Source organism: Priapulus caudatus, unplaced genomic scaffold (genome assembly GCF_000485595.1).
Source record: "Priapulus caudatus unplaced genomic scaffold, Priapulus_caudatus-5.0.1 Scaffold287, whole genome shotgun sequence".
In the NCBI taxonomy this organism is placed as follows: domain Eukaryota; kingdom Metazoa; phylum Priapulida; class Priapulimorpha; order Priapulimorphida; family Priapulidae; genus Priapulus; species Priapulus caudatus.
Window position 1 is genome coordinate 162,237 of NW_014577348.1, and position 23,474 is coordinate 185,710.

The following is a 23,474-nucleotide window of genomic DNA, read 5'->3' on the forward strand; positions in this document are numbered from 1 at the left end:
CTGAGTTTAGCATCAGAACACCTGCCGTCAGGTGAGCGCTGTCGCTCTGCGGCACTTGTTATTGATAGGAATCTATACGATCAACCTGCCCCTGTGAACATGCCCCAGTTAAATGCTTGGAGAGCTGTTTATAGTAGTGTCAATGGCACAGTGCAGATGTGCCCAATTGTGTGCCAGATAATTGCCACAATCACATTTTATATTACATGTAGTATAATTTAAACACACTAACTGAAAATATGCATTAAACATACCACATCATTTCCCTTTATATAGTAAATATAGAAACATTTAGAACTGTTAAGGTGAAATTGCAACTATCAATATTATCACAAACATGAGGGGGGGGGAGGGATTTTAAAACAGAAATTTTTATTTGTCTGTTAACCAAATCTGCAAAACATTACAACTTTAACATTTTATGTTGCACAATTTTGTGAAGAGTAGGGTTCAAAGAACCTCATTCACATAAATGACTGTGCAATTTTCTTTTATGTGTACCCAATCAGTATTAGAAGTTTTGGTCTAGTATGTATTTGCTATATCTTGTATATAACCCAGTCAGCACAGTGTTGCACATGATAATTCATATTTGCAGGAAACACTTCACCGAGATCAACGATGAAATTTTTAAACGCCTTGAGATTCTAAAAGCAGCATTGTCATCGGAGATGCTAAGGTTGCAGTTATCAGAAAGCAAAGAAAAACTTGTAAGCACTATTTACTAGATAGCATTATATTTACATACAACATAGTTCCGGAACGGTGTGTCTATTTATGTGTTTTTCAAAAAAACAACTTACGCGTCCATCATAAAAAAAGGGAAAAGGGATAGTTAGGGAATTTTTTTTAATCCTAAATGAATTTGTGCTGTTTTAGTTGTTGATCATTGTCTACACCTCTTGGTTGGTTGCTCAGTCGGTCGTCAGGCAGTTAAACAACTTACATACAACCTCTTATCGTTAGCTTAGACCGTCAATAATTTCCTAAATATTTCCAGTTTCAACCTAGTGAGCAGATTCGTGAGTGTCAGTTAAAGACCGAACTCGAACAGGACCCAGACATTGGACAGCTCGTCCACCAGATGGATACCTGTGAAAAACTGTTGGACAAACACAAAAAAGGCGAAAGTGAGTGGCTCTTTATGTGAAATATTATTTTAGGCAAGGGTAAATAGGTGGATTTATTTAGCATGCTATTACTATTACATAGGTAACAATTTCTATCTATCAACATGACTTTCAAGTGCCATCTTTAATTGTGTAATTAACTAGATTGGCTATTTGTATACAATCCACTATTCTGATTTATTCTCCATGAAAAAATATCTGTAGGCATCACAGAAGCTATTGTTTGCCATAGCCAGTACTTGACCACAGGTTGTCACCATATATAGATAATGGTAGTGGCATAGTAATGTACTAGTATTTAAAATCAATAGGTGTAGTATACCAAGAACCGATTGCAGTGATACTGCTCTTAATGCACTCCCCATGTAAGGACTTACAAATAATTGCACAACCTGGTTACTGCATGAATTAATTATTCCTATTATATGCACTTATTAATAATATTTCACAGTTGCCCTACGACCACAACAAATCGTCAAGCTGGAAGCTGTGGAACATGCAGGCAATCGGTTTCAACAAAAAATCAAGGAAACTTTAGCAAAGTCGCCGCAACCTTCACGGAAAATTTCACTAAGGGAAAAGTACAGTGGTGCGAAGCGCTTGTTGCCCGCGGCAACCAAGGGCGGCAGCCACGGAGGTCCTCCCGCATCCTCTGATCTGCTTCCATCACGGCAACAAGTATCGAGCAATGACGATGGGCCGTGCCCACCTCCGCCACCGATCGTGGAGCACCCAGGTTTCTCCTGCGATGACGTAAGTGATTTCATCGATGACGACGATGACGACGACGACGACGACGACTACGAGATTGTGTATGCGGACGTCGCGTCGACAGGAGGCGGTGGTGTCGTGCTGAGCGAGAGCGACTTCGCAGACGTCGCAGATGCTCTCCAGGGGCTCACAGATGAGCTGGCACAGGGGGCGCCACAACTCGACACTGAGCTCGCGCTACTTCTTGCTGATCTGGGCGTTTGACGAAATTCGCCAGGGGTAGGGTTCCCTTTTTTTGATAGTACCATACGATTTTCTGCAGTTGCGAGCAGGCGTGTCTATACTTCGGTTAGTTTAAAGAGACACAATCTGACGTTTATGTGCTGTCAGCCTAACTAAATAAACAACCATTATGACTGCCGTTCAATCGGGACATGGAAAACCTGAAACGACATGACTTAAATAATTGAAACCGAAATGCTAGTAGCATGTTATACCATGTGTTTGCATTGTCTGAAAATGCAACGTCAGTCTATTTCTGATTTCAGTCAGACCAAGCTGGCACACTGGTGTCAAATTATGTAGTTTTCAATCACTTTGTCTAATATAATAGCGTATAACTCCTAAAAATAGTGACCAATAGCACCCAGTTACTTGGAGCAAACTGGAATTTTATTGATTCATTTGTGCTATTACATAGGTTATGCTAGCTGTTGCGATGTTTAGAAACTGGGCCAACTGTAAGGTTTTGCATAGCAGGAGTTTGACACGGTTTTTTGATAATTGGCTATTTCTTGGTGCAAATGTACTCTTTACAGCACCTTTTAGACTGGGAGTGACACAGCACCTAAATGCCAGTTCGTGCCCCTTTATGGTGCTATTTGAAACTGGGAATGTGCGTATGCTGTCTTTCCGATCAGGCGCTGAGGAACGATTTTTGAAGTGGGGGTGCTCAATTTGTTGTTCGCCCATGTGTAATGCGAATAGATACTTGAATGTTTCCATCTGCGCTTGAACGCCGATTATTCTCGCCTTTGTTTCTGTGTCTAAACGTTCACTTGAACACACGTCCCACTCAAGAAGAAGGGCTTCATAGTTTAGGATTATACGACCTCCTTGGACTGTCCACTGTGTTGGACATAGCACCTTAATACCTGCTGTATCCAAATCTATGTCATATTTGATTTTTCCAAAGATGGCTTCGCGTTTAGGGGAATTTGCATAAATACTGAATGCTGAAATACATAAATACTGAAATGCAACTTGCGGAAGATCCAGTAGAATGTTTATTATGGCTTAACGTATATGGCCATCACCACCATCTTTACTTAGTTACTTCAAGCCCGAACTTCAAGCCCGAATTTTAGATTAAATTTTTTCTTTTACTTCAAAACAACACCAGACAGAGAGTGAAAATATTCACTTGGTTAATGGAGAGTAAACTTCTTTTCTTTCTTTTTTATTCAATGATTTTGTTGACTATACTGTCCACTCTACACAGTTAACAGAACAATCTGGTCGCTATCCCAAAAATCCCCGATATTGGGTCCCTTCTTCTCTCGCCTCTCTTTTCTCTCTCCTCTCTCTTTTCTCTCTCCTCGCTCTCTCTCGCATTTAATTTTATGTGGCGTGAAACAAGTGGGGGTGCTCGAGCCCCCTTAGCCCCCCCCCCCGTTCCGTGGGCCTGCAGGTTATTTTCATCTCTATACCCTACAATACTTTAGAATACTTCCTGGTGATTTATGTTGATTCTTTGTTTAGTAAAATATGTCGGTGAATGATGTCAGTGCAGCGTGGATTCTTGTAATCATGAAGAGTGGATTAATGATCTTTCTATGTTTGCACGGTAAGTAATGAGAAAGTATTATTCCGAACGTTTACCGGCACCTAGATGTCTTTTTGGTTAGTAACATGTTATCTCTTTCCCTTTCTAAGAGATGTAGAAGGATCTCAATAATGTGATGAACACTTCTCCTAGCGGTCCATTATCTGTTTTGGCTGCGTGCGTACAGCAGTGTGTGACAGAACCATCGTAAAACGACAATTTACTTGTTCGGTTTAACGTTTTTCTACTTGGCTGCCCAGCGAGCTTAACTAAGTGAACTTTGTTACGTCGGATGGTGATTGCTAATATATATATATATATATATATGTGGCATTATCTTTGCTTATTTTTTATTGGTTTATATAGGGATTGAATCTTTGGTTCTTCCAACATTTCTAAGAGGAATCGGCGTGCATGAGATAAAAGCACTGCCTTTTAGTAAGCTTCAACCTAGCTATATGTATTTGCAAAATTTTCTTTGTTTTGCTTGCTGTAATAGTACCGATGCAGCATGCAAACGAGCAGTAAACAATGTGAAGGATTATATTTACTCCTATTGCAAACCAATATGCGTATTATCGAGAGTATATCAATCCTATGGTTTATGTGCTCTCGACATTATATCGAGAGCTAATATTAGGTATTATTAGCTCTTGATTATATACTACTACCAGAGCACGTATATCAATGTACTACCAATGTATGGCGCCTGGCTAGCGCCACATATGCTTTCATTATTATTTACGCAGCTCTACCCTACACCACCAGCACAGGTTCTTTACGCAAAAATGTTGTAAACTAAGTTGACTGTGTCATGGTTATATGGGGCGTGAATATGTAAAAACATAGTTGAAAAGTAATAACTGGCAACGTTATATTTTTCTTAAAAGTTCTTATGCCCGGTACACGTGTGTAAAGTAGTTTAAAATACACGAAGAACCCCAGTTCATTGTCACAGAGTATGTTTATACCACAGGGAACGATAAAAATAATATATAATACAGCAGTTAACCATAGGAAGTGGTTAAAACCATATAGCAAAATTTTCATATTATATATATTTAAAAAAATATTACTATTTATAGTGATATAATAATTTCAGTCGACTTGCTATGACAGGTAGCGTATTATGTCTAATCGTGCTAAAAATGCGTTGACTGAAACTGAACGTAATCTCTGTAATTAGGAAGCAAAATAGTTCGCAAAATGGCGCGTTCTGTTTCCTTCCTCCTGGTCTTCCAGTAGTGTAATTTTCCAAGGAATGTAAAACTACAATGGTAATTTTTCTTCCAAAGATCGACGACAACAGGTGCGGATCCAGGGCTGAAGCTAGACAGTATTTTTCCAGATTTTAAGGGCACACCACCCCATAGTGGGCGCCGTTAGGCGCGGAAGCACATGGCGGGTGGTCTGGGGGGCCTCCCCCAGGAAATTTTTCTGTTTAATTTTGCCTGCACTTTGCATACCAGCAATTAATGCATAATGATTCAAGCACTTCCCTTCTTTTTCAGATATTAAAGCTAGTTTTGTTACCATTTAAAATTTTGATTTCGTTTTATAATTTTCCGTTCGTTCCCACGCTCAATGAACTTGAGCATATAATGCCTAGTGATTGAAGTATGTAAAGACTGGATGAAATTTATTCCTGCATGAAAACTATTGTGATACACGTATGATTAATAATAAAATACGTTATAAATAACACTCGGCTTCACGTTTAACTTTCTGCCACAATCTTTTAAGTATTGATAGACGTCATTTCTTACGCGTGTGCATGCGCGTTCGTGCGTGTGTGCGTGCGCGTGTGCATGTGGTCGGGGGCATTTGTGTACATAATTGTAAACTGTGTCGTTGAATTTCGGTTGAAATTTTACACGAATTTTAATGTCATCATCTTGGTCATAGCGACGTTATTATAGCGTCGTGTTAGCGTTGTGTCGTTATAGCTGTAATATACCTGTCGAGTCAAAGTTATCGCCGAAGCTAGTATAGTAGGCTATATCTAATCGGATCTCTCGTACAATAATCTTGAGTGGCGCAAAATATCCAGTGTACATTGAATGTAATCTGTTTCAGCAACTGAAACCATGTCGGCTTATTTGGGTTTGTTTTCCTGTGCGACTTTAGTTCGAAGTTATCTATAGTTGAACCCTGCGCTCGCACTGAATATACAAATAAGTCTTGTGTAAGTGAACGTTGGACCTGCGGACCGGATGGTACATATAACTAATGCTGCATAAATCGCGTGGTTATAAGTGGAAGGCCCGCCCGGCCCGCCCTGGGCGAGACTGTCAGCAGTATATAGCACAACATCCTGGTGTAGCTCTCTCTCAAATGACGCATTCTGCTGTTGCTTTGCTGTGGGCTGGTCAATATAGAATGACCCCCGCGCGCGCTCGTGTGTGTTTGTGTGTGTGTGTGTGCGTGCGTGCGTGCGTGCGTGTGTGACTGTGTGTGGCGTGCCTGCGTGCTAGCGTGCGTGCGTGCGTGCGTGCGTGCGTGCGTGTGTGTACGGTGGCCCATATGAACAAACCGGTAGTGTGTGTTTGTTGTGGCGCGCGCGTCAGTGCATGCTGTGCGTGGCGTATGTGGGCATGATAGGCTAAAGCTGGGTTCATTACACTGCCAACTTTGAGTTGGCGAAGAAGAGGTATAACACAGCAAGGAAAGATTCGCTTTGCAGGCCGCGACGACGTGGTTCTACTATTGCACCTACAACTCAACTTTATCTTTTCAACGCTCTGCTTTATTTGCAAATGTTCGTGGTCACCATCATGGGCGTAGCTACGGGGGGCCTGGGGGGGGCACGCTGCCCCCCCACAAATTTTCTGTGCCCCCCCCCCCAGGTGCCCCCCACTGAAAATTCACTGTTTGATAAAAAAAATTGAATTAAGAATGCTGCGTTAGAACAGTATAATACAAAGAAAAGTTATATATATTGTGCCCCCCACGAAAATGTAAGGCCCCCCCAGTGCCCCCCGCTGAAAAAATCCTAGCTACGCCACTGGTCACCATCCATGCATAACATTCCACTTCATACAGTTATCCGTATAAAAGCTTTGCTCATTGGAACCCTTTTCGTTTTGTTCTTGTTTCTGCCGTTTATTCACCCGTATACTGACTTACATGTATCATATATCGATACATGGATGTATATGTGTCTCCCTTACTGAATGTATCTGCGCGAATCCGCAAATTATTAAAATAGTGCCCCCGCACTATTAAAGTCTTTGCATCATTATTTGTCCTATGGTAAAATACGTATTTACGTATTTGATAGCAAGAGCCCTATTTTGTTACTGCCCTAATCTTAAATCAACACGATTTTCTTCGTTATTCATTCGGTAATCAATTTCAAATATTCCCCCACTGACTGACACATCGGCTTCAACAAAAAAGAGAAAATGGAAGCAGTAGTTCGACATTACAATAACCTGCCTGCCGGTTCGCGTCTATTTTTTCCGTACCGGCAAATGCGCAAACGTCCTACACGGGTTCTCTGATTGGCTGCTTTGATTTCTGTTGACGCAACAAACCTTCAAACAAGAGAACAAACGCCGTTTGTAAATATTTGTTTTAGTTCATCATCACAGTAGATAAGTAAGTTTTCTGATGTATTTCTTTATGAAAAACACACATTTTACTCATTAATATAAAATATAATATCACTATAATTACAATTCTGTGTGTATATGTGTTATTTTCATCTTATCTCAAGTTATGAGAGGGTTTGGGCTCTCGTAACACTTACTACATACGTACGTATGCGTACTCGGCCTATAGCAGCTGAAGGGGTCGTTGTCGTATCAGGTACTACAGATATGTACCCGAGGTACGTATATGTATACACAAGTGTAACCAGACCTGTATCTTCTCAGCATATATGATTCTGTGTTTACATAAACGTACCTGCCCCTGAGATGGAGATCGAATGAAGACGGTCATGGAGGAGGAGTAAGGGCAGAAGGAAGCAGGAGGAGGAGGAGAAGGAGGAGGGGAGAATGAGGAGAAGGCGATGGAGTAGGGGGGAGGAGGGGGACGGAGGAGGAGTAGTGGAGGAGGAGGGGGCAGGAGGAGGGGAGGAGGAGGAGGGGAGGAGGAGGAGGAGAGTAAGGTGATGGAGTAGGGGAGGAGGAGGAGGGGGAAGGAGGACGGTGATGGGATAGGGGAGGAGGAGGAAGAGGACAGAGCGGGAGGAGGGGGAGGAGGAGAAGCGGGGAGCGTGATGGAGAATCGCAATGAAGTAGGTCATAGAGGAGAGGGGGCAGGAGGAGGAGGAGGGAGGAGGAGGATGAGAAAAGGTGATGGAGGGAGGAGGAAGAGAGAAAGATAGGGGAGGAGGAGGAGGGGAGGAGGAGAAGGAGCGGGAGGAGGAGGAGGGGAGGAGGAGGAGCGGAAGTAGGAGGAGGAGGATGAGGGGAGAAGGTGCTGGAGAAGGGAGGAGGAGAAGGAAGAGGAGGAGAGAAGGTGATGGAGGAGGAATAGGTCGCAGGAGGAGGAGGATGAGGAGGAGGAGGAGAAGGAGGAGGACGAGGAGGAGGAGGAGGGAAGAAGGTGATGGAGTAGAGGGAGGAGGAGGAGGGGTGGAGGAGGAGGAGTGGAGGAGGGGGAGGTGGAGGAGGAGGGGAGGAGGAGGAGAGAATGTGATGGAGTAGGGGGAGGAGGAGGAGGAGGGAGAGAGGAGGAGGAGAGGAGGAGGAGGCAGGAGAGAAGGTGAGGAGGAGGAGGGTGGAGGAGGAAGAGGAGGAGGAGGAGGGGATGGAATAGGGGGAGGAGGAGGAGGAAGGAGGAAGACGAGGAGGAGGAGGAGATGTGAAGCGGAGGAGGGGAAGGAGCGAAAGAGCGGATGAACGGTGATGGAGATCGAGATGAAAGAAGGTCATAGAGGGAGCGAGGAGGGGCAGGAGGAGAGGAGGAAGAGAGAGGAGAGGAGAGAAGGGTGGATGGCGATACGGGGAGGGAGCGAGGTGGGTGAGAGGAGAGGAGAAGACAGGAGGCAGGAGGAGGAGCAGAAGCGTGATGAGAGTCGTAGGGGAGGAGGAGGCAGAGGGTGGGACAGGAGGAAGAGGAGGCAGGAGGAGGCGGAGGAATAGTAGGGGAGGAGGAGGCAGGAAAGCGAGGAAGACGAGGGAGGCAGGAGGAGCGAAGGGGGCAGGGGAGGGAAGGAGGAAGAGCAGAGAAGGTGATGGAGATCGAATGAAGAAGGTCATAGAGGAGGAGGAGGGGCAGGAGGAGGAGGAGGAAGAGAGGAGGAGGAGAGAAGGTGATGGAGTAGGGGAGAGGAGGTGGGGAGGAGGAGGAGGAGGAGAAGAAGGAGGAGGAGGGGAGAAGGTGATGGAGGTGGAGCAGGAGGTAGGATCACCTCTCACCTCTTGCTCATCTATCACTGTCTCCCCTCCTCCTCCTCCTCCTCCTCCTCCTCCTGCCCCTACTCCTCCTCCATCACCTTCTCCCCTCTCCTCCCTCCTCCTCCTCCTCCTCCTCTTCCTCCTCCTCTTCCCCCTACTCCAACACCGTCTCCCCTCCTCCTCCTCCTCCTCCTCCCCCTACTCCAACACCGTCTCCCCTCCTCCTACTCCTCCTCCTCCTCCTCCACCTACTCCAACCCCTTCTCCCCTCCTCCTCCTCCTGCCTCCTACTCCTCCTCCATCACTTTATCCCCTTCTCCTCCTTCTCCTCCTCCCTCCTCCATCACCTTCTCCCCTCCTCCTCCTCCTTCCCTCCTCCTCCTCCCCCTACTCCATCACCTTCTCTCCTCCTCCTCCTCCTCCTCCTGCCCCCTCCTCCTCCTCTATGACCTTCTTCATTCGATCTCCATTAACTTCTCCGCTCCTCCTCCTCCCCCGCCTCCCCTCCTCCTCCTCTTCCTCCTCCCCACCTCCTCCTCCCCCTACACCATCCTCTCCTCCTCCTCCCCCTACTCCTCCCCCTACTCCTCCTCCTCCTCCTCTTCCTTCTCCCCTCCTCATCACCCTACTCCACATCATCTTCTCTCCTCCCTCCTCCCCTCTTCCTCCACCTTCTCCTCCTCCACTCCTCCTCCTCCTCCCCTCCTCCTCCCCCTACTCCATCGCCTTCTTCCCTCCTCCTCCTCCTCCTCCTCCTGCCCCCTACTCCTCCTCCATGACCGTCTTCATTCGATCTCCATATCAGGGGCAGGTACGTTTATGTAAACACAGGGTACATATATGCTGAGAAGATACAGGTCTGGTACACAATTGTGTATATAATCATATACGCAGGAGCAATAATGACAAACCTGATAATGACAAACCAATAATGACAAATCCTGATATACGTACCTCGGGTACATATCTGTAGTACCTGATACGACAACGACCCCTTCAGCTGCTATAGGCCGAGTACGCATACGTACGTATGTAGTAAGTGTTACGAGAGCCCAAACCCTCTCATAACTTGAGATTAAGATGAAAATAACACAGTTACACACAGAATTGTAATTATAGTGATATTATATTTTATATTAATGAGTAAAATGTGTGTTTTCATAGAAAATACATCAGAAAACTTACTTATCTACTGATGATGAACTAAAACAAATATTTTTCAAATGAGCGTTTGTTCTCTTGTTTTGAAGGTTTGTTGCGTCAAAGCAAATCAAAGCAGCCAATCAGAGGAACCCGTGTAGGACGTTTGCGCATTTGCGGTACGGAAAAAATAGACGCTGCCGGTTCGGACAATGGCGATTATTGCGATACTTAGGAAGTGGCGCCACCTGCAGGAAACACGGAATTGAAGCCGATTAGAAAAGACGAGGTTGACACCACGGTAGATCATCATGTGTTGTGTGTATCTATTAGTCTAGTAGGAAGAGGGGGTCCCCATGCACCCGATTGATAAAAAATATATCAATCAGGTGCATGGGGACCCCATTTTCCTACTCTACTATATGGGCAGATGTAGTGCAAACGGGCGGACATGATGCTGCAGTCAGTGGGTTACATGTGCGTTTTTGATGGGGTGAAATGATTTGGAATAGGATGGGATGAAATGGAATAGGACGGTATGGCATGCAATTGAATTGGATAAATGGAAAATGGAAGGATATGAAGAAAAGAGTAAGGTATAGATTGTGGATGAATGAACGTCTTGCGTTAGCTTGCCGTAGAAAGTCAAATGTATATGCATGTATATATTTTTAGGCTATATTTTGTTCACGAGATCCTTCTATTCCGCGTTTTTCTGGGTTCCCACCGAATGAAGTTGAGAGCGTTTTCGTGAAGCCTGGAAAAATTAATGCTAGTTTGATTCTAATTTTCAGTTAATTATTAAGAGAACAAAAAATACCCGCTGGTTATCGAACCGTGAGATCGGTGATTATTATTACTATATTTATTGACACTGATTAATAGAACAACAATAAAAATGGGAAGAATGTATCAAAAGTTTTATTACAGTCTGAACTATACGTGTCTATAGTCTTGAATAATCCTTTCAGATAAATTTAAACAGTTTGACCAAGTTACACAACATCGACATATTCTGTACAATACAACCACGATACTAAGCTTTTGTGTGCCATTCTGAAAATCTAGTGTCGGTGGTGTTACATTATAGTACAGTACGGCTATTCTACAATAGTTTTCACAAACGTCTCACAAGCAGAAATTAATGGAACACGTGTAAAACAACCTTACGATAGTCATAGAATAACGCTTGTCCGTGTAAGGCGCACGGTCGCGCCCACGACTATACACTGTGACCCACTTGTGCCACCATAAAAATGGATGGTCAATCATATATCTACTTAAAATCGACTGTTGGAATAGTTTCACAAGTAGAAACTACTCGGAACAAGAACGTACATATAGGCGGTTAACATAAAGGCCCCCCTCTCTCTTACACACGCACGCACGCACGCACGCACGCACGCACGCACGCACACACACTAGCACTCGCCTAGTTACAGTCCCGTTATATTCAAATAATGACAACAGATTACTTCAAGCGCACATAAACTACAGTTTATGCGCTCTAGATCATTCATTTAGACCTCTTCCAGCGATAGAGCAACCCAGCTCTTATATTGATTATGAACCTAATGCGTGTTCGACTGTTCAACATGCACGGGTTACGCGGGTAACGAATACGTGCATTAACGTACATACTACCACTAAAACACATGAAACCAACTGATCTGTGACAATCAAACGCGTAAAAATGCCGCGCCATGCCAGGTATTTCACTTCACATTGACGCATGCGATTTAAAAAACAAACAATTATTAGATGCCACGTATTCACGTACATTGCATGTCAATATTCAATATGCGAAGAGATATTGTGCATCTAATAGCCTTGCGGGTTGTTTTGTTTTGTAACTGGATGCTATTCACTGCTGAACGCGAGTGACCCATTTCTCGCCTTTAGAAACTTGTTAGAAAATTATTATTAATAAAGTATATTATTTCCTTTACACACGCGACCTCCTTTATTTCTACGAGCTCCTGCAACCCCTCTCTCACTACTGTACCCCGACTACCTACTTCAGCAACAAGTTACTCACAACACAATCACGCGCCTCGTGCGGTAGAAATATAACTAGAAATCAAGGTAAGTTATCGAAAGCAGGGAATTAAATCTAACGCGAAATAATCCCCTGTAATCCCGTGCCTGGAGCGCTGAAACTGGGTGCTCATAGCGCGAACGAGGCGCACAACCTTAACTCCCTATCCGATAGCTGATATGTTGGACTAGCTGTGTAGCCGCTCTGCTTCCACGAATGCCACCTGGTGGCCGAGACAAGCACTAATATTGTTGGGTCTCGGACACATACCCGCTACGCGCAAAAGTCCATCGTTAAATATCACATTATGGTCCCGAATATTGTATATATACATTCCGAAGCAAACACACGCAAGTATACAGAGGCGGCAGCTCGTATATTCTTAGCGTGTCTGCTTCGATCATTGGTGACAAATCACAAAAATATGCGCTAGCTGCCCACGACCGCTGGTCGTGGAAGTTCTAATGCCACTGCAGACGTGAGTGACCAAGCCGCGCACAGGTTACTACAAAATAGCACAACGTTGCTGCTTCCCACTATACTCACATGAAAGGAGCAAGATTACGTTACAAATGCGGTCGCGATGCGCCCCATCACATCGCGTGACAGACGTGATAGACATGTCATGTATGTATTGTTTCATCGTGCATTCCACGACTCACGCGCAGAATTAAAGCAGTGACTAGATAATGGCAGAAATAAGAACCTTCGCAAATTTACTGGGCTCAAACGGAAACTGAGCATTGCAATGCTGTTGACCAGAATTGTATACATCCCTTACGTAATTATAAGCTTCGGTCCGTAATTTTGCACCCATAATTATAGAAAAACGCACGCATCGTTATTATGAACACTGCTTCGGCTTTTTAGAAGAACATTATTCACATTGAAGGCCAAAAATCACTGATCACTGATGACCCACGTTAGCGTTCAAAACACTGACAATGCAGATACACTGTGTCATGTCTACAATTGCTCACACACTACGACTGCCTATATAGATTCTACCTACTACAAAGTGTGGCGCCTGGCAACCACGCATTTTTAGCACCCGAAGCGGATATATTATTAATTAATTTAGAATCGATATCATTGTCGTTGCTAAACATAAGCCAAGGCATGCACACCTAGCACACTACACACTAGCACTCAGGTAAATGCAGTATGTGGCGCAAAATAAACTGCAAGATTATGTATAGGCGATTGTTTCCTAACGGTCATCGGCGCCACATATCGGCCAAATTCAGGGCTCGTCGGTTACCTGCGCATATCCAGTCCCGCGGAAAATAGCGCAGTCTCTGGATGTAAAGAGCATTGTTGTGATTGGCTGACCGCAAGGATTGCTCCATTGGTCTACATTTCACAACCGGTTAGACAATGGCACTTTTCGCTTTCCGGCACTCTGCGCTGTGCTAGGTCAGACAGAAAGCCCCCTGGTGCCTGATCACAAACCTCGTACGTTAACACCATATAACGGCTGCGCGTGAGGTGATCAAGGTGAACGTGCTTGGAGTGTGCGTGCGTGCGTGAGCGTGTGTGTGTGTGCGCGCGTGTGTACGCAATGTCATTGGAATGGTGATCCCATCTGGTGAGCAAAATCTATCAATTTTGATTTTAATGATTTACAATACTAGTTGATTACCTTCGCATTTACAAGTGATCTGCTATATCCATATACTGCCCACCACCATCTATGGACGTTAACGGGAAATTTACCTTGCGTTTACGTCAGGGGTACACACACGTGTGCGCACACAGAACCCACAATCATGACATTATAGCTCATTTCTGTTGTCCCTAGTTGTTTCACTAACCGAGGCCATGACAATTACTCATAAAACCGCAACTCTGCGACAGCAACAGTCCCTCCCCTACGCCTCACGCAACAATGTCAACGATCCATCGCTTCGCGACAACGCGGTATCGAGGCTTCACCGCAGCATCAGCAGGATGAGGATGAAGACGTGGATGCTGCAGGCGAGGGATGCCGCGGCAGCGCTGTTGTACATGAGGCACGTGCCCTCGCGCGCCTGCCTGTTAGCGTCCCAACTTCTGCCGGACGTGCCGTACATGACCAGTGTCCAGTCCTCCAGGTTGGCACCTGCGCGAAAACAAACCGTGAAAGCTGTGATTATTTTCTGCGATTCAAGACGACGAGAATTAATTTTCGATTGTCGCTTTATTATTTTGCATCGAGTTCCCATAACGTTAGATATGACAACGAACCGATTTTGAAACGATTCAGTAGCACCGTAATTATAAGAAATTGTCTCGACTGCCGTAATTAGAGGCAACCATAAAATGTACTAATTGCTCGTGCATTCGCGTGATATTATATGACAGACGATGAGTAAGAGGCAAGCTAGGGGAACAACTGTTACGCATTGCTTTCTGTGAAACGTTTTTTTTTTGCACGAACACGTCGCAAATAAACGCAGTACACTACGCACTGACAAACAAAATACCAGCAATCCTACGCTATTCAATAATAACATGCACGCAAACAAGTAAAAAAGTAAAGTCAAGCAAAACAGTCAAAATGAACTAAAGTAAGTGCGTGCGTGTTGGAACTAGGGGGCTTGGGTAAGTGCGATAACGAGTGGTAAAACACATTTAGTGCTATCCATCACCTGTTTATGGCTGAGAAACAAAACCACCGTCACTTATACATGTAAAAAGCCAAATCAAATCAAAGGTAAACAGCGGATGATCACAGCCAGCCATGTAAACCACTGCGAACATTAGCTACGTGGCAACACTTTATGAGATACATAATGCCAAGATGCAGTAATAAGACCTTTTTTGCTTGCGCACATAGAATAATTAAGTGATGGTTGTGAAAAACAGTAAGCACAAAACGTAAAGAAAGAAAACGCCGTCAATAAACGCAAGATTATACTGCAACGTAGCCACCAAGACAACCACCGAGAATTAATTAACAACCAAATAGAAACTACACGGTGCAACACGAGACTGTAGGGCTAAGGTACATTACGGTCTAATAAAGCGAGAGGGAATAGAACAAGCGAGTTAATTATTGACGCAGTTTCCCATATTCACGAATATATCTCGCCTGATATCGACTTAGCTACAGGCAGGAAAATTCCCAGTAATAACCACATCGCTGCAAACTTAACCAGCCAAGCTATGCTTATTCAACTCGTATACGAAATCACCTCGATGTGAGAGAACCATGATAGCGAAGGTAGATGCGCTGCGGGAAGAGATACTATGAAGAAAAGTGCTGTGGGGAGAGTTACTGTAAGCAGAGGCGCTATGCGGAGAAGCGCTGTGGGGAGAGATGCTGTGGGGAGAGTAACCGTAAGCAGAAGTGCTACGTGGAGGCGCTGTGGGGAGATGTGCTGTGAGGTGTGCTGTGGGAAGCAGTGTAAGAATGAAAGTATAAATAAATGGTATGGGAGAGAGAGAGAGAGAAAGTAAGAGAGACGCCGTAAGGATAGGGAGACGCTGTGAGGACACACAGATGCTGCGAGGATAGACGGATGCTCGCCTTTGTTCGGCGGTATGCCCAGGTCGTCGGTCGTCACGTTCTTCCAGCCGATGATGTAGTGTTCGCTAGGGTTGTACTTGTACAGCACCTCGGAGCAGTTCTTGACGCGGCGCACCGGCGCGGCGGCAAAGTCCGGCGGCAGCGTGTGGTAGGTGACGCGCGGCGTGTGGTCGTTGCTCTGCGGCCGGTAGTCGCGCACGTACTCCGGCACGTCCGTCACGTTGGCGACGCGCGCCGTCGGCCGCGGAGGCGGCCGCCGCGGCCTCGCGTTCTGCCGCGAGTTCGGCTTGCGCGTGCCGCCGGACGACGTCGCAGGGCGGCGCCACACCTTGTCGCGGGTGCGCGCCTCCTCGACGCGTCGTTCCGAACCGTAGACAGGAGGCGACAGATCCTTTGGGTAGAGGATCAAGTCTGTGGCGGCGGTGGCGTCGGCGGTGGGCAGCGACGGCCAGTCGGACGGCGTCGGCGCGTGGAAGCTGAACGATTCGACGACGGGCTTCGTGCTAGTGCCCATCATGATTAGGCTCCAGCTGAGGAGCTTCGCATCTGCACAGATAAGGCACATGCAGTCAGCAACGCGCGCGAGCCTGCAACCATGTACGTGTATGTGTGGGAGCGTGAGTGTCTGCACCGTGTACGTGTATGTGTGGGAGCGTGAGTGTCTGCACCGTGTACGTGTATGTGTGGGAGCGTGAGTGTCTGCACCGTGTACGTGTATGTGTGGAGGTGAGTGTCCTGCACCGGGACGTGTATGTGGGGAAGCGTGGTGTCTGCACCGTGTACGTGGATGTGTGGAGCGTGAGTGTTGCACCGTGTACGTGTTAGTGGTGGAAGCGGGAGGCTGCACCGGAGTGCTATGTTAGGAGCTGAGGTCTTCACGTGTACGTGTATGTGGGGAAGCGTCGAGTGCTGCACCGTTAACGTTATTGTGGGAGCGTGGTGTCTGTACCGTGTACGTGTATGTGTGGGAGCGTGAGTGATTGCACCGTGTACAGTGTATGTGTGGGATCGTGAGTGTCTGCACCGTGTACGTGTATGTTGTGAGGTGAGTGCCTGACCGTGTACGGGATATGTGTGGGCAGCGTGAGTGTATGACCGTGTACGGTGGATGTGTGGGAGCGTGAGCGTCTCGTGCACTGTGTATACGTGTATGTGAGGAGCGTGATGCCGGCACCTCGTGTACGTGTATGTGGGAGCTGTGGAGTGTCTGCACCGGCGGGTATGTGTCTGCGAGCGTGAGGTCTGCACCGTGAGACGGTGTCATTATGTGTGGGAGTGAGTGTCGGTACCGGTGTACGTGTATGTGTGGGCAGGATCAAGTGGCCTGCACCGTGTACGTGTAGTGTGGGAGCGTCGCGGGCCGCACGTGTACGTGTAGTTGGAGAGCGTGAGATGTGACCGTGGACGGGTATGGGTGGAGCGTGAGGTGGCTTGCACCGGTGTACGTGTGATGTAGTGGGAGCGTGGAGTTCTGCACGTGTACGTTGTACTGTGTGGAGCGTGAGTGCTGCAACCGTATATTGTATGTGTGGAGCGTGAGTGCCTGCACGTGGGACGTGTAAGGTTCGGGAGAGTGGAGGTATGCACGTGTACGTGTATGTGTGGAGCGTGTACGTGTGCTTGCACCGGGTACGTGTATGTGTGGGAAGCGTGAGGCCCTGCACCGGGACGTGTTATGTGGGGGAGCGTGTTAGGTCTGCACCGTGTACGCTGTAAGTGTGAGCGTGAGTGTCTGCACGGGTACGGTATGTTGGAGCGTGAGTGTCTGGCACCGTGGTTTGACGTGTATGTGTGGGAGCGTGAAGTGCGTGTACTGTGACGTGTATAGTGGGAGCGTGAGTGTCGCACGGGTAGTGATGTGTGGAGCGGGAGTGTCTGTCCATGGTACGTGATATGATTGTGATGAGCGTGAGGGTCTGACCGGTACGTTATGTGGGCGAGCCGGAGTGTCTGCACCGTGCACGTGTATGTTGTGGGAGCGTGAGTGCTGCACGTGTAACGGGTATGGTGGAGGTGAGTGGCGGACGGTGACGTGTGATGTGTGGGAGCCGTGAGTCGTTGGCACCGTGGTACGTGTATTGTGTGCGAGCGTGAGTGTCTGCACTGTGTACGGTGTATGTGTGGGACGTGAGTGTGATGACCGTGTACGTGATATGGTGGAGCGTAGCGGTCTGCACCGTGTGACGTTATGCTGTGGGGCGTGAGTGGTCGCACCGGGTCGTGTATGTGTGGATGCGTGAGTGCCTGCACCGTGGGACGTGTATTGTGTGGGAGCGTGAAGTGCCGGCCACCGTGTAGCGTGATTGTGGGGAGCGTGAGTTGCCTGCACCGGTGTACGTGTATGGGTGGGAGCGGGAGCCTTGGCACCGTGTTACGTGTATGTGGGGGAGCGTGTAGGTGTATGCACCGTGTACGTGTATGGGTTGGAGCGTGAAGGCGTGCACGTTACGTGTATGTGGGGAGCGTGACTACAGTGTCTGCACTGGTTATACGTGTATAGGTGTGGAGCGTGAGTGTCTGCACGTGTACGTGTAGGTGGAAGCGGGAGTGGGCGTGTACGTGTATGTGGTTGGGGCGTGAGTGCCTGGCACGAATGTACGTGGATGTGTGGGAGCAGTGAGTGTCTGCAGTGGTACGTGTTATTGTGTGGAGCGGGCGTGCCTGCACCGTGGACGTGTATGTGTGGAGCGGAGTGCCGACGGACGTGTACAAGGGGGGAGCGTGCGGGGCTGCGACCGTGTACGGTATGTGTGCGGAGGTGCAGCTGCCTGCACGGCGGTACGTGTATGTGGTGGAGCGTGCGTCTTGCACCGTGTACGTGATGTGTGAGGAGCGTGAGTGTCGGCACGGGTGATGTATGTGGGGAGCGTGAAGTGTAGTGCACCGGACTTGGTAGGTGTGCGAGCGTGATGTCTGCACCGTGTACGGATATGTGTGGCGAGCGTGCGTGTCTTGCACCGATGTACGCGGGATGGGGGAGGCGGAGGCCGCACCGTGTACGGGTAGTGAGTGGGAGGTGAGCGATGCACCGTGTACGTGTATGCTGTGGAGCCGTGAGGTCGGTCGGGTAGTGTATGTGTGACGAGCGTGATGGTCGGCACCGTTGTACGGTATGGGCGAGCGTGAGTGTCGCACCGGTGTACGTGTATGATGTGGGCGGGAGTGTCTGCACCGTGTACGTGTATAGTGTGGAGCGATGAGTGCCTGCACCGGGGTACGTGTATGGGTGGAGCGTGAGGTCTGCACCTGTACCGTGTATGTGTTGGAGCGTGAGTGCCTGGCCACCGTGTTTACGTGTATGCTGTGGGAGCGGCGTGCTGCACCGTGGAAGTGTAGGTGAGCGTGAGGTCTGACCGGTGTACGCTGTATGTGGGGGAGCGTGAGTGCTGCACGTGTACGGGTACGTGTGGGAGCGTGCGTGTCTGCACGTGTACGTGTATGTGTGGAGCAGTGCAGTGTCTGCAACTGTGTACGTGTAGGGTGGAGCGTGAGAGTGTCTGCACGTGTACGTGTTATGTGTGGGAGCGTGAGGTATGCACACGTGTAGTGTAGGTGGTGAGCGTGGAGTGCTGCACGTGTACGATATATGTGTGGAGCGTGAGGGTCTGCAGCACCGTGGAGTATGTGTGGAGCGCTGGAGGGTCTGCACCGTGTGACGTGTAGGTTGGAGCTGAGTGCCTGCACCGTGTACGTGTATGTGTGGAGCGTGACCGTGTCTGCACCGTGTACGTGTATGGTGGGAGCGTGAGTGCCTGCACCTGTGTACGGGTAGGTTGGGAGCGTTGCGTCCTGCACGTGGACGTGGATGTGGGCGGAGGTTGCTGCCACCGGTACGATGTATGTGTGGCGCAGGCGTGAGTGCCTGCACCGGTACGTGTACGTGTTAGCGGCGTGTCTGCACGTTGTAGTGTAGTGTGGGCGTGGAGTGTCTGCACTGTGTACGTGTTAGGTGTGGGAGACGCGGGTGAGGGTCTGCACCGTGGACGTTAGTGGGGGAGCGTGAGTGTATCGCAACGGACGTGGAGGTGTGGAGCGTGAGGTTGCACCGTGTACGTGGAGGTGTGTGGAGCGGGTAGTGCTGCACCGTGTACGTGTATGTGTGTGGAGCGTGAGTGTCTGCGCGGTACGGTATGTGTGGGAGCGGTACGGTGCTCCTGCACCGTGTACGGGTATGTGGCGGGAGCGTGAGTGCTGCACCGGTTACGTGTATGGTGGAGCGTGAGTGCCTGCACGTGTACGGTAGGGTGGAGCGTGAATGCTGCACGGCGGGTACGTGTAGGTGAGGAGGGGGCCGTGAAAGGTGCCTGCACCCTGACGTGTAGTGGGAGCGTGAGTGTCTGCACCGTGTACGTGTATGGGGGGAGCGTGTGAGTGTCTGCCACCTGTACGGGTAGTGTGGGAGCTGAGCTGTCGGCACCAGTGTACGTGTATGGTGTGGAGTCGTGAGTGTCCTGCACGTGTACGGTGTATGTGTGGGAGGTGAGTGCCTGCAGGTGTACGTGTTGGTGTGGGAGCGGCGTGCCTGCCACCGCTGTAACGTGTAGTGTGGGGAGCGTGAGTGTCTCTGCACGGGTACGTGGATGTGTGGAGCTCGTGATGTCTGCACCGTGTACGTGTATGTTTGTGGAGCGTGAATGCCGCACCGTGACGTGTATGTGTGCGCTATAGAGCGTGAGTGCCTGCCACCGTGTACGTAGTGTGGGAGCGTGATGTGTCTGCACGGTGTAACGGTACGGTGTGTGAGCGTGAGGGTTCGACCGTGTACGTGTTATGTGTGCGAGCGTGAGTGCCTGACACCGTGTAGGTATGTGTGCGAGCGTGATGTGTCTGCACCGGTGTACGTGTATGGGGGAGAGTGAGGCCTGCACCGTGTACGTGTATGTGTGGGAGAGTGTAGTGTCTGCACCGTGCTAGTGTATGTGTGAGAGCGTGAAGGGGCGCACCGTGGACGTGTAGGGTGGAGGTGAGTGTCTGCACCGTGTACGTGTATGTGTGCGAGCGTGAGTGCACTGCCGTGTACGGTATGTGTGGAGCTGTGAGTTCGCACGTGTCGTGTATGGGTGGAGCGTGAGTGGCTGCACGTGTACGGGTAGTGGGAGGAGCGTGAGTGCTTACACGAGTAGGTGCTAGTGTGGGAGCGTGGAGGGTTGCACGTGTTACGTGTATGTGTGGGACGTGTTGGCTGGACGTGTACGTTGTATCGGGTGGAAGCGTAGTGGTCTGCACCTGTTACGTGTAGTGGGGTAGCGTGAGTGCCTGCACGGTACGTGTATGTGTGGGAGCGGGAGTGTCTGCAACCGGTGTACGTGTATGTGGGGAGGTGAGGCATGCACCGGTGTACGGTATGTGGGGGGAGCGTGAGTGTCGCACGGGACTGTAATGGTTGGAGCGTGAGTTCTGCACCGTGTACGTGTAGTGGGGAGCGTGAGTGGTACGCACCGTGTTACGGTATGTGGGGAGCGGGAGGGGGCCGCACCGTGACGTGTATGTGGGGAGCGTGAGGTCTGCACCGTGTACGTGTATGTGGTGGGAGCGTGAGTGCCTGCACCGTGTACGTGTATGTGTGGGAAGCGGGAGGGTAGGCAACGTGGTAGCGGAGGTGTGGAGCCGTGAGATGTCTGCACCGGTACTGATGGATGTGGAGGAGTGTCTGCACCGTGTACGTGTATGTGTGGGAGCGTGAGTGTATGCACCGTGTACGTGTCAGTACCTCAGTGTTCGGTAGAGAGCGTTACGAACAGCTTACCGTGTATTGTGATAACGACTTTTCAAGTTTGTTTCAGCCCCCAATGGCGTAGTTGGGGGGGGGGGCAAAAGGGGACCATGGCCCCCCTTGTTGATCCGAAAGTAAAATAAATAATAAATAAGGGTTCTACTAAAGAGAATTGTCGTAGTCGGAATTGAAAGCGATACATGTACTAAAAAGTGGCCTGAAATACCATCTCCTGCGATCCGTACATTTTCAAAAATGTCTAGGGGAGGACCCCCCCCGCCTGTTTGTCGCCACAACCCCACCCCTCCTTGGAATCATTGATCCGTCACTAAACCGTTACATATCTTGGGACCAGAGAACAACGAACAAAAATGTTGCCTTTCCGCACGGCGCCCAAAACATAGATTTCAGAGCTGAGAGGTGGGGGGAGCATAGGGTGTGGAGAGAGAGGCGGAGGAACCATTAAAATATTAAGTCATCAATGCGCATACTATTTTGCTCAGTTCGCTGTTTTTGGCCCCCTGTTAAAAAATCCTGGCTACGCCACTGACAGCCCACATAAACGTCAAACAAGCACAAAAGAAACCGACGTATTTCTTGGCAATGAACCCGACTTGAAAAAGCTCCCACGCCGTGAGCTAGGCAGCTCTAGAGTCGTTTGGCTGATCTTATCTATATTCAATTATTCATGTATATGTATGTTTAAATATTCATGTATATATGTGTATATATATATTCATGTATATAATATGTGTATATATTCATTTAGAAACGTTCGATGCGGCGTGGAGCAGAGCCCCCATTTTATTATGTCACAGTTGATACGCTTGATAAAGTTTTAGTAAGGCGGAAGTAATAAATCGTTATTTTAATGTGCGGAACGCATGTCGTATGTTGTTACTTTCGCTTTGACATTTGTTACAGCAATACACATGGGGCTCTAAACAACTGCGAAACTCTTCGTGAACCTGGTTGACATAATAAACCAATAACCGACAAAAACGAACAGGTGTGAGTCAATGTGAGCAAGGACAATATATACAAGTTGTTCCCGGTGTGCTTGTGTTGTTGTTGTTGTTGGGGGGGAGTGTTACTGCGATACCAAAAAAATTGAGTTCTTAAATAGCTTAGAGGTATAGGATCCTGATAAAACCCAAATTGTAACTGGGCCGCACATATTGAATAGTCGGAGAGTAGACATATTTGACAGTTGCCAGATAATGGTCGGACACGTGGACGGACGCAGCGCACACACACAGCATGACGACGACAATGGCGTAGGACGCGTGTCAACCGTAGTGGGATGGGTTACGGCATGCCCCATCCACGCACTCACAGTTAACTAAGCGTCTACCGGTCTCGCTACCGCCGCACGGACACGTATAGCACACGAGTGACATGCAAGGCCTAATGTTCCGATCACACGTACACCTCTACGGCGCTTGCCCGACGGTGATCAGCACATGCGACAGTCACAGCACTGTCGCTGCACGGGTGATACGGCATATGTACTACCTATGCACAACTAAAAGAGGCAAACGTTCCGATCAGAATGACTCTCGTCTGAAAAGTGCCACGAACCGTTCGCACCGACACCGGCTCGCTAAATGGGTAAAGTTTCTCCCGTGTCCCAGAGAGAAGTAATTTAACCAATGCATGATATCTATACTACTCGTGCACTGTATGAACGGAACTGTTTGGTTCTTTTACTTTAATACCAGAATTCATCAACACTAAATCTATCATCAAAATAAAAACAGACAAACAATGTTAGTCGGTCAATGAAGATCTAGATTCACAGTAATAATTCAACCGAATGAAATGATAGCTCTCAGGGATTCAATTAGCGCTAATAAATTATCTGCCCACAAATTGTTTAAATCTATTTTTCAAAGAGACTAACCAAAAATGTGCAGCCCGAACTACACGTAATTTGCATGTTCCTTCCAGCTCTCGCTCTCTCTCTCTCTCTCTCTCTCTCTCTCTCTCCCTCTCTCTCTCCCTCTCCCTCTCTCTCTCCCTCTCTCTCTCTTCTACCATCTTTGCAAGCTGCCACGA

At 48.3% G+C, this 23,474-nt stretch overlaps 2 protein-coding genes across 3 annotated transcripts in view; one reads left to right on the forward strand and one right to left on the reverse strand.

Annotated features, from left to right (window-relative positions):
* LOC106808573 overlaps window positions 1-5,368 on the forward strand; it is a 23,965-nt gene extending 18,597 nt beyond the window's left edge. For both annotated transcript variants that reach the window (XM_014811336.1, XM_014811335.1), the window contains exons 3-5: window positions 599-710; window positions 1,001-1,130; window positions 1,582-5,368. In XM_014811336.1, coding sequence (XP_014666822.1) covers window positions 599-710; window positions 1,001-1,130; window positions 1,582-2,105 — 766 coding nt within the window. In that variant the 3' untranslated portion in view covers window positions 2,106-5,368. The remainder of the gene's footprint in view (window positions 1-598; window positions 711-1,000; window positions 1,131-1,581) is intronic.
* Window positions 5,369-13,313: 7,945 nt separating this feature from the next.
* The window catches only part of LOC106808572, a 12,131-nt gene continuing 1,970 nt past the window's right edge, over window positions 13,314-23,474 (reverse strand). The window contains exons 2-3 of the mRNA XM_014811333.1: window positions 15,704-16,249; window positions 13,314-14,293 (exon numbers count right to left, since the gene is read on the reverse strand). Of these exons, the coding sequence (XP_014666819.1) occupies window positions 14,124-14,293; window positions 15,704-16,220 (687 nt within the window). The 5' untranslated portion in view covers window positions 16,221-16,249 and the 3' untranslated portion in view covers window positions 13,314-14,123. The remainder of the gene's footprint in view (window positions 14,294-15,703; window positions 16,250-23,474) is intronic.